At 38.5% G+C, this 12062-nt stretch overlaps 2 protein-coding genes across 2 annotated transcripts in view; one reads left to right on the top strand and one right to left on the bottom strand.

The window, feature by feature from the left end:
- Nucleotides 1–6402, top strand: part of fip1l1a (FIP1 like 1a (S. cerevisiae)) — a 50213-nt gene extending 43811 nt beyond the window's left edge. The window contains exons 14-15 of the mRNA XM_052098154.1: nt 5516–5662; nt 5927–6402. Of these exons, the coding sequence (XP_051954114.1) occupies nt 5516–5662; nt 5927–6071 (292 nt within the window). The 3' untranslated portion in view covers nt 6072–6402. The remainder of the gene's footprint in view (nt 1–5515; nt 5663–5926) is intronic.
- Nucleotides 6403–6546: 144 nt separating this feature from the next.
- Nucleotides 6547–12062, bottom strand: part of LOC127624315 (E3 ubiquitin-protein ligase LNX-like) — a 67706-nt gene continuing 62190 nt past the window's right edge. Inside the window, 3 exon segments of the mRNA XM_052099094.1 lie at nt 6547–7930; nt 9341–9499; nt 10790–11048. Coding sequence (XP_051955054.1) covers nt 7795–7930; nt 9341–9499; nt 10790–11048 — 554 coding nt within the window. The 3' untranslated portion in view covers nt 6547–7794.

The raw sequence follows: 12062 nt of genomic DNA, 5'->3' as shown, positions 1-12062 counted from the left end.
TTGGGATGGAGAGATTCAGAAAGAATCTGTGTACATCTCAGTATCTGGACTCTGGATGGTAATATCCTCTCATGCCTTAAGGGTCTGTTTTTTAATCAAAGAGTGTTTTTGATTTTGACAGCATGCTGAATAAAATGACTGCCAAATTTCAACATGAGTCCTTTGACTCACTGCTGGGGCTGAGCAAGGACACACACACGTTTGGCCTGGCACCACATAAACTAGGACCAAAGTTGTCACAAACTCCCACACATGCCAATGCTTTGAAAATGTGTTATCAGCTTAGCGCCTGTGCTGTTGCTCTGAGAAAGCAGAGAGCCTACTGACCAACATATTCATTAGAGCCCTCAAACCATCTCTCTCTTTGCTATATATAACAAAACAACTGTGTTTTCCATCACTGTTTTATACAACTTCCACACAGAACCTGCACAATCAATCTGTCTAGCACATGCTGAGTGAACTGCAGCACTCTCTGCCACACTCATGACTTAATGTTCCACCACACACAGAGTGAACCTGCACATCAATGACTAGGTTAAACCTGGTATTATCTCCAGTTTGAGATTGTTCTCTAGTGCTTAGCGTGTCATGGTTATATGAAAAACAACCATGGATTTACTACAGTAACCATGAAAAACATAAAACTACAGGTTAAAAGGGGTCCAAAAAGTTTTCTGATGGCATCGCTCCAACCATTTAGAGGTAGTTGAAAACCCATTTGGCCACATCGTATTTGTTGTTTAAATTCTATTCTGCCCTGATGCATTCCGGATAGCAGTGCAGAACAGCCTACTAAACTGTCAGTTAACCATTGTGCAAAAACAAGGCATATATAGATTATATCTTTTTTATTTTTTATTTTAACACCGATAATTTGCTTTTGGATATATGCATCTGCTAATTTAACACGTAAATTAACATGTAAATAAATAAAGATGGGTCATTTGAACCACACCTCATTTAACTCTTAAATGCATTGGTGTTTCACCAAACATTATTACAAACCTTGCATATTTAGTGACCCAGCACATACTTTGTATAACTTTCACAAATGGATCTATAAAATGCCCAGATAGTTTAACGTTTTCAAATAATGTAATAGAATATATTCTGTTATATTTTTATGTTTTATTTTTCATATATCAAAGAGATGATGCAACAAATGATAAACACTATTCATCACACTAAAATAGTTTGAGACAGCTATAAAACAGATATCAAGCTACACATTATTTATAAGCTCCACGCTGCTTCTTCGTCAAATGTAAATCAATTCAAACACCGAAACAACACCTTGAGGAACAAATAGCATGTATAATATATGTATGTGTACATGGCTACATGCATATGGAATACTGATAGTTCACCACAGTTGTACAGAAAATGTACATAATATAGTGGTCATTTGTATGCATGTAGTACTCATTTGTCTTGTAATAAACAAAGAAATGGATATCCTGTGACATTTAACTTGATACTCTATAAATACAAATATATATATTTGTGGAAGTAAAAATATATACTATATTATGACACTTACATATCTGGGGTCTCTGATAAACCTACCCTACTCTAATAACCCTACAATGTTGAGCCAGAACATTATACCCACTCACAGGTGAAGTGAATAATGTTGATCATCTCCTAACAAGGCCACATGTCAAGGTCTGTATAGATTAGATTGTAAGCGAACAATCAGTTCTCGTAGTCAACGTGTGCAGGAGTAAAGACCTGAGCGGCTTTGACACGGGCCAGAATGTTATGGTCCGACAACTGGGTCAGAGCATCTCTGAAACGACAAGGCTAGCGGGGTGCTCCAGGTCAGCAGTGGTCAGTACCTACCAAAAGTGGTCCAAACGGGCGATAGGGTGTTGGACACCCAAGGCTCAACGATGCACGAGGGCAACTAAGACTATCCCGTCTGGTCCAAAATGTGGCACAAGTCACAAAAATTGTAATTATGCTACGGGAGGAGTGTGTCACAACACACAGTGCATAGCACCTGTGGACGCATACCATTCAGAGTGCCCATGATGACCCCTGTCCACCATCAAAAGCACCAACAATGGACACGCAAGTGTCAGAACTGGACCTTGGAGCAGTGGAAGCAGGTTGCCTGGTCCGACGAGTCCAGTTTTCTTTTACATCATGTGGACGGCCATGTACGTGTTTGCCGTTTATCTTAGGAAGTGATGGCACCAGAAATGCACTGTGGGAAGACAACAAGTCAATGGAGGTAGTGTGATGCTCTGGGCAAACTGTTAAAGCAGAAAATGTTCTGCTGGGAAACCCTGGGTCCAGCCATTCATGTGGAAGTCAATATGGCACGTGCCACCTACCTAAACACGTTGCAAACCAGGTACACCCCTTCATGGCAATGATATTCCCTAATGGCAGTGGCCTCTTTCAGCAAGATAATGCGCAATGCCACACTGCACACATTGTTCGGGAATGGTTTGAGGAACATGATGAGTTCAAGGTGTTGCCATGGCCTCCAAATTCCCCAGATCTCCGTCTGATTGAGCATCTGAAGAATGTGCTGGACCAACAAGTATAATAGGCAAATGCTTTGGCTCATCAATGTCTTATTTTGTATTATTATTGTTACACTATTCACAAGAGATAGGTTAAGGAACACTAAAGATTTTGGGGCATGCTTCCAAGACTAATCCATAACATTGCACCTGAGAGCCGCATATTTCAAATGTCTCCAAAAAATGGATGAGGTAAAGGGCGTGAAATGAGGTCCCGGGTCACTAAAGACTTGAAGTATTCATTGACCATAAGGGTTAATACTAAAATATCTTTGAGAATTTCAGCTGTAACGTTCGTGGCAAGATTAAGGTCAGAGCCACACTAATACGTTTTAGAAAATGCATTGATTTGGCTACTTTATTTATCTCGTCCACACTATAATGGCGTTTTCCTCCATAGAAAAAAGAGCCTTTCAAAAACACTTTCCATAACTGAATATTTTGGACAACAATGATGTTAGGAAAATGAAAATGTTTTATAACGAAAACAGACTTAACATTCGGGTAAATTTGAGAGCAACAAAGTGCTAACGTTTTTAAACTTCAACACGCAGTAACAGTGAGATAGTAAGTGATTTGTCCAGTCATGAAATCCGAGACTCTGCCCTTGACAAAATCCAGTCATAAGTGGTCACGGGAGATGCATTTTTAGGCCATTTACACCTAGTAACATGCCTTTCAAATGCGTCTGCTTTGACTAGACCACTTGTGATCAGATTTGTTGGTGTCCGTCTGTGATTTTCCTGACAACAATCAACTGTGAATTAATTTTCTTCAGTGTGTTACTGCATGTTGTGCACAAAGAAAATAAAAACACAAGTTGGCCTACAAACATGGCATTTTGAGCCGAATTCTCATTTATAATTTATTCAAGCTCCTATATTAATGATACTATATGTTTAAAACCCTTGTATTAGTGCAATGGTTGATTGACCAAGTGAGTAGATGGTCCTTTACTGTTGTCCAGGATGTTTGTAGTGTTTACACTACAAACATTAATTTTTAACTACCTCTGAATTTGGTTTGAGTCATAGGATCACAAAACATTTTTGGACCACGTTTACAGTTGCATTTAATACTGTCTACTTGTAATCAGTTCACCTGAGATGGATGTTAGTACCAAGTTTAAACGGGGCCAGACCGAGAAAGACAAATTGGCACACACTTTCTCACTTTCCCCTTTCTCTCACTTTCTCATGTTTTATTTACCTCTCTCTACTTCTCTATCTGGCTGGTAATACTCTCAGCAACTGGTTGGACATTTGGTGAACACTTGTCTCCTAGATATGATCTCATTCCTGTGGCTTAGAGAGAGGACAGGCCTGTCTTCAGTCCATCTGGCAGGACACCTACACATACTCACGAACACTCAGTCATATAATGTGTTGCTCATGGTGCATGTATACACAAAATCCCAAAGCACCATGTGAATGGTTCTTATCAGTATTTATAGCATGGAGAGGAATTTGCAACAGCATGTGACATACTAGCACAGACGCATGCTGCCCTTTCAGCACAGCCTGCTAACAATATCATACACATTTTTTGACCAACAATGAGTGAGGAAACTTAGCAGTTACGTAATTGAAACAAAAGCATTTTGCTTTCTAGAGCAATCACAACTTAAACACACACACACACACACAGCCACTCGACTCCCTCAGACATACCACTGTCGCCTCGAACGTTTTTGTCCCCCTGTAATTAGTGCTTCCAAGACTAATCCATAACATTGCACCTGAGAGCCGCAGATTTCAAATGTCTCTGCTAATTACAGAGGTACTGATTACATTATTGAGTCTGTCTCCCTGCCTTTCTCTGTCTCTCATTTACTGTGTAACATGTTGTAAGTAATTATGCACTTACTTTCAATATGACTCATCATAATGGCTGCAACTTGAATCATGTCTGGGTGAAAGTCAGGCCATTGACTGCGCTTACACACACAAGAATGTTTTGGTATTTATCAGAATTGCATTATATGTAAACATCATGTAAATGCATTTATCTGATTGCCATAACTATAAAGCCAATATTCCGGTTAATGGAAATCTGAATAAGACAGCAGGCACTGGCCTGTATTCAAAATTTAGATCAGTAACCACTTTATTCGGAATATCCCCTGTAACTGTGCATTTACTTATATGTGTGCATGTCCAAGCAAGGGTTCTGGGTAAATTTAGATAAAGACAGTTGTGAAAATCAAGTTATTGAAGAAACACATTTCTTGAGTGAGGAAGAGACAGTTATTTTGAACAAGCATTAAAAGAAAGCAACAATATTCAGATGGGTAAAAACACTGTAGGAGTCTAATGACATACATTTAGCAATTATTTAGCTGTTGTGTGCTATTTTTGAGGACATTAATGAAAATAAAATAGTTCAATTACTATGCGGAATTAACAAAAAATACAGCGTAATCATTGGCAAGAGAATTTCAGAGGAGAACAGAGCATGTCTCTTCGTAGCATATTAGGCCACATCCACACTAATCTTTCATTTTGAAACCTGTTTTCAGTTTCATAATATCATCGGTTTCCAAAGTATGTAGTTATGTAGTGCTTTTTCAAGTATTGGAAAATGCCATTCAGTGTGGACGTGGCCTTAGGAATATGCTGAATACAATATACTCAGGACATTTCCATTGTTCGAGAAGGGAAACCACTTTTTCAGAATAAAGACTTAACCAAAACTTGGACCTAAATTGGAAATGATTGTGCATACAAATATGGTCAGTGAGTAAGTGAGAGAGATTGGGAGCAAACTGTGTATGAGAGATATAAAGGAATACAAAATAAGGCAGAATTGATTGATCAGGGTTAATGAAAACACATACGTATTTTTATATGAACATGAGAGGGGAGAATACATTGATGATGATCTGTCAATTCTCAGATTATTAATTACCCTGTCTGTTCGACAAGGTGTGTTCATTTCTGTCATTACTAATGAGTGTGTGCATATGCATTTGTGTGCAGTGACGAGGAGCGCCGGTCTCGGCACAGGGATCACAGTCATTACGGGAGTGACAGGTATCGAGAAAGCTCCGGAAGAGATGGAGAGAGTGACAGACGTCGAGAGAGAAGACACGAAGACAGGCATGAACAACACCGATCCTCACACAGGTAACACACAGAAATATATTTTTAAATACAAATATGACATACTGTGTGTTTTATATAGTTGGAGAGAAAAATATACCCTTAAAAAGGCCAAATAAATACCACTTCAATTCATTGCCTTGGGGGGAGATATTGCTCTGGTAACTGGTAATGCATACACCCAATGCACACAGACAAGCATGCATCGTAACCTTAAAGAGGGAATAAATAACCAATATGAATCATGTGACTGTGCCCCCACCGCCTTCCTTCTGTCTTTTTCATTAGTGGCCACAGTAGGAGGCGTCATGAAAGTGGTGACACAGAGAACAGGAGAAACAGGCACAAACGCTCCAGGCATCACCGAGAGAGCAGGGAGCCCAGCGAGGAGTGCAGTGCAGACCAGGAGAACCAGTCAGAGGTGACAGAATAACTTGCTGGTGAACCTGTTTGCTGACCATTGAGTCCATTCACCAGTCAGAGCCTGAGGCATGACCAACTGAAAGTCAATTTTGCCTTATCACATGCCAAAAACTTGATTTGCCAATTTATGTTACATTTTTAGCGATTTAAGATTTTTTTCTTGAAAATATAATTTATGAAATGGAAAAAAGTGGTCCAAATGGTACACCGTTTTTAATTTATACATTTATTTATTAATTTAAAATGAACTAAACAACATTAAGGTTGTTTTGATAATACAAGATGGTATTTTTGTTGTACCAAATGTTAATTTTGTTGAAGCAAAATCATTATAAACATGATTAAGAGAATGTATATGTGTGTGAACCATTATTCACTGTGGAGAATGCTTGCAACCATAATGACCTTCAGTCACGGATGCCTTGCACACTCATACTTACACACATACACAGTGTACGCAAAGAACTCTTACACTAAATTTCTCCTTGTAGAATGACTTTATTGATCATTGAACCAAAGGTAACAACATGTACAGTATACTGCACAAGCCAAAGCATGAGATGCCCACAATGATACCGACACACACACACACTCTCGCTCTCGCTCTCTCTCTCTCTCTCTCTCTCGCTCTCTCTCTCTCTCTCTCTCATAAACACACAGTGCACCATTCATACTTCACTTTCTCCTTTACATTCTCCTCAAAGTAAAACAAAATAAAAAAAATCAGCAAGGCTGCCAAAATATCACGATATAAGCTTTATAATTTAGCTTCCATTTTTAAAATAGATTATGAACATTGCTTTTTCTTATTTCAGTTGCTATTCTTTTGTATTATTATTCACTATAGTTTATTTTCTTTCGCAACAGCATCTGAAACTTACCAACTTAGAACTACTTGGCAAATGTGTCAGAATGAACGAAACGAAGCTGAAATCTGAAAGCCATAGGAACGGAGAGAAAAAAAACAAAGTTATATTAGTCACAGAACAAGTGCTTGAGTTTGTTTCTTTATCTTTTTACAGACACCAACATTTATATTAAAGAAATGTGCATCCACTTCAATGCATTTTCTAACATGTAAAACTAATGGGATTGGCAATATGTGTGTCCTCCACCCAGACTCTATATATCCCACACACCTATCGTCCAACTCACAAACTTCTCTCCCCTATCCCTGCTTTGAAGAAACATTATAAGAGTCACACAATATGACTACATATAGCACAGTGCCCATAATGTTTGTACAACTATTTCTGACTCGTATATTATCAGACGCACTCCTCAATGTATCTTTAGAGTGATTCTCTAACTCTTATCCATAATTTTGTGTTTTAGACCCTCCCAGCCTTTTAGTAGCTCCACTTTCCACAAAACACTGGACAGGTTTTTCCTGTCATGCACTTTTCTCATTGCCAGCTATCATCTCTATGCCTTGGGAAATCATGAAAGCGCCTCCTGATTTTGGAGTCTGTTTGATAAACATGCCTCTTGGGGCTGGAGTCATATCATTAGCTCAGCCTTCATCTGTTGAGTCTGTGCAAGCTCCTAATAGCTGGTTGAGGTCCATTTGTCATTTCTCGCTTCCTGGGACAGTTCATTTAATAAGCCCCGCCTATCAAGGAAACCTTTTATTCTCAAATCCACCATTTGTTGTCATTATATGGTCTGTATTTGAAGCTCCACCCCAGAGTGCAGGGTCAGAGTTTTAAGCCCCTCCCTCATGCAGAGTTGTCCTATAACAGGCTTCCAGGCCATGAAACGATGGTGAGAGTGATACGGCCCCTAAGCTCTTTGAGAAGGCGCACCAGAGCCGTGTGTGTCATTCCCCAGGTACTTGTCCCGTTCACCTCCAGCAGTATATCCCCACATCTGATATGAGAGAGGAAAGAGCCAGAAGGATGAAGTTTCAGTACATGGAGTCATGACAAGTATGAGAGGGAAAGAACAGAGAACAAAAGATCAAAAATAGCATTTAATAAATTGCACTAGCTATGCACTAGGCCATTATTTATAGGTGTTCTACATAAAGCGTATGTTTCACCATTACAGGTATAGTTCATCCGAAGGGAAACTTCTGTCATTATTTACTCAACCTCATGTTCCAAACTTGTGTGACTATCTTTGCACTGTGGAAAAATGTTGAAGATCGGTCTATCATTTCTATGCAGTAAAAGTGAATTGGGACTGGAGCTTATACACATAAATAGGACACAAAAGCATTGTAAAAGTGGTCCTTCTGACAAATATGATTAATTTTGGTCTTTATTACACATTGTGTGGCTTCAGAAGACTTGGAATATCTGTCCCTCCAGGAATTTGCAATATATGCTAATTCAACCAGTCTCCAATTATTTGTGGTAGCTTGCAGTTTTGTATGATTTCCGTGATTTTTTTTTTAGATCGCTTTTCTCCATACGGACTGTAGCAAAACAAATGCTCGAATGGGTTTAAGCAGTCAAGACATGTCCAACTGCAAGCCATCATTGTATCATATCCACATGAACAGAGTAAGCAGCTCTTCTTCTGTAAATGAACCCACAACAACCAAGAACATTTGTCATTATATGAATGTTAAATTGAAAACTGAATGTTTTGTGTTCACTGTAGAAAGCCTTTTCTAAACTTTTAAATGGTGCACGTACATCACTGCTAGCGTTTAATCTTCACTTACAATCTTTATTGTAAGTGTATTGTTTTAACTTTACAATAGTTTACTTGCATTTTCTGAGGCTTAAAAGTATATATACAAATATTTAAGGGTTTTCCATTGAACACATATTAGCCACATCACTGGTTTCACATCCTAAATGTATTGTATTTATGTGTGTATATTATTTTTTGCTTGCTAGCTACATATAATATGCACTTCTATAATTATAAGCACTTGCACTTATACCATTACTGACACAAATTATACAAGTATACTTTGATTACTTGTGAGTTTTCACAGCAAAATAACACATGCAAAAGAAATATAAACAAAATAACAGCTTAAGTGGCATCGCAATTTTAGAGCAAAGCCGCAGCATACTCAATCATTTTTGTCCATGATGATCAGGAAAAAGTGCTGTGAAATCTTGGTGGGACTGGAATATAGCACAAGTCACATGGACTACTTTTGAAAGCTCCAGTCCTCATTCATTGCAGCTTTGTTTCTCCTTTTGTGTTCCACAATGGGTTAGAAACAAAACGAGGGTGAACACATATTGACAGAATTTTCATTTGAGGGGTGAACATTCCTTTTAAAAATTAGATACTAAAAATTCCAGGTATCCATACCGTATCCTGCCATCATTGTAGGCTGGCGTGCCCTCTACTATGGAGCGTATGAAAAAGGACTGGTTACAGTTGAGTTCTTCCTGTCCACCCACAATACTGAAACCCAGGCTGCCAGACGTGCTTCTGCGGAGGACAATGTCCTTGCAGCCATATAGATGCCTGGAATGAACAGAAAATGTATCATAAATACGCTTTTGAGGGGATTATGGATATCCTGTGGGGGTAAAATTGACTTTTATATGGTAAGCATCACTGAAAGACTTGAAAATACCTATATTGCTATGTGTGGATTTTTTTAAATATTGAAGGCTGCATATCTACCATGCCTGAGTGCTAACAGCATGAAAGACCAGAGCTCAGTTTGCGAGTGGACTTGAGATGGAGAAATGAGATAATGTCAAAAGGGAGATGGAACATAAAATAAAGAGATGGGAAAGAAACAGATGAAGGAAATGTTCTGGGAATGGGGGAGAATGAAATGTGCAAAGGTCTATTTCAAGGGTCTTTTTAAAGCTGTCACACTTTGAAATGTCTAAACCTCTTTCAGAAAAGAGAGAAGACCTCTCTTTTCTTAATCCTTCTCTTTTTTCCTATCCTGCCTCTCTTTTTCCCCACCCAAAACTTTGAATTGTTATGCATAGTCCATCAGTCAAATAAGTCCTTATAAATTTATTAAATAGAGATAAGGAAGAAGAAAATAGTAAATAAGACAAGGGAAGGAGGACATAAGTGGGAAACCATGAGTGAAGGCACATTGAGTTTGACATTACTGAAACAAGGCGATGAAGGACAAAAGTACAATCAGTTCACTGTAGTACTGTTGTCTACCTGGGTGCCTTTCTGCAAATTTTCAATGGTACTAACTGTTGGAAACTTGGGCTATTAAAGTTAAATATCTAGGAGTGCCTATTACAGGGCGCTCTGAAATACTTGATTGTGATTGGTCAATTGTGGGATATTGCAGTCAAATATAATTGTATAATGACTGCTAAAATTGACTGTAAATTTGAATGTATATTCCATGGCCATCAATCTCCATTGTGCTAGGTTCTGGTCTCTTGTATCAATCCGCACTCTTCACATATAATAAAATAATTTCAACTCAAATAAATATTTCCTGACCTTTATTTACTTATTTTGTTAGTAGTCATGTAATAAGGGGGATAATGTACAGTTAGCTGGTCATTATTGCAAAATAAATACCTTGATGCTACAAGTTTTATGTTGTCGGGGTTTAGCTATTTTGCGCTGCTGACTGACTTATCCCTTGCATATTGATGAGCCAGTACTTCTATCTCTCACCATTTTGTTTACCTTTGTGTCAAAATTGTGTAAATATTATGCTAACTCAAAAGTCGAGAGCAAAATAAAGTGCATCACACCCTGTAAATATGGTGAATCTATCGTTTATTTGTATTTTGGAAAGGATGGGTATTACTCTCAATGTACCTGGGCAGCTGGAGCCAGGACACCCAGAGGGGAGCGTAATCATCATTAGGCGGGGGTAGTTTGATTTCTCCGGGAGATGAGGGCGAGAGAGCACAGGGGGAATGCAGTGGGGGCATAGAGTCCTGGGAGCTCTCATTCGGGGGTCTCATTTCCAGCACCTGCAGGACCACCGGAGATGAGGTGTTCTTCAGGTTAGTCACAGCCTCGCTCCGAGTAACACCCGTCAGGTCAACCCCATTCACATTCAGCAGGATGTCACCTAGGAGATGGGGATAGCGACATTACTATAGAGAGATCAAAAGATTGTTACTGTTGCACTGCAGAGGTGTTTTGAAATAAGATGATTTAATTCATTTTTTGAGTATCTAAGTTTTAAAGGAGTAATTCACCCAAAAATGAAAATTATCTCATAATTTACTCACTCTCATGCCATCCCAGATGTGTATGACTTTCTTTCTTCTGCTGAACACAAATTAGATTTTTAGAAGAATATCTCAGCTCTGTAGGTCCATACAATGCAAGTGAATAGGTGACAACATTTTGATGCTCCAAACCTCTGGACCTACAGAGCTGAAATATTCTTCTAAAAATTGAAATTTGTGTTCTGCAGAAGAAAGTCATACACATCTGGGATGGCATGAGAGTGAGTAAATTATGAGAGAATTTTAATTTTTGGGTGAATTATCCCTTTAAACTAACAAGTGTCTCAAATTATTTTTTCTTTTCTTTTGGAATACAGAATTTTTACTCTGTGCTGATGGAAGCAATTGAAGACAAGAGAAAAGGTGAAAGAAAAGAGACAGAATCAGACACACCTCTGAGTTTGAGATGAGAGATGTGTGTCTAAGACTCAGAACTGGGAGAGGCATCACATACTGAAATACAGTGGAAGACACTGTACACAAACACACACACTCTCTCTTGCCAAAATGAGTCTCATAAAAACAAACAAAGGATAACCACACCATTATCCATTTTAATACAGCAATTAAAGACTAAAGTTATGTGTGTCTTTATTTGATAGATTAAATTTTAAACACACACAGGCCTCCATATACCTGACTATACACGATCACTCCTGTGCTTTCACACGCCTATATGCATGTCACATATGACAGAAATAAAACAGATAAAACTTCCATATGCTCAACTGGGGGCTGTTATCAAGTGTATATGATAGAAAAAAGGATTTGGCAGGATGGCAGGTGTATGAGTAGGAGTGTGTTGTTGTACAAGTGTGTTATTTTCTAGTGTTATATGCATATGTTTGCAG

Source organism: Xyrauchen texanus, chromosome 30, assembly GCF_025860055.1.
Source record: "Xyrauchen texanus isolate HMW12.3.18 chromosome 30, RBS_HiC_50CHRs, whole genome shotgun sequence".
Classification (NCBI taxonomy): Eukaryota; Metazoa; Chordata; class Actinopteri; order Cypriniformes; family Catostomidae; genus Xyrauchen; species Xyrauchen texanus.
Note: the sequence above shows the minus strand (reverse complement) of the source record. Positions and strands in the feature narration are given on the sequence as shown.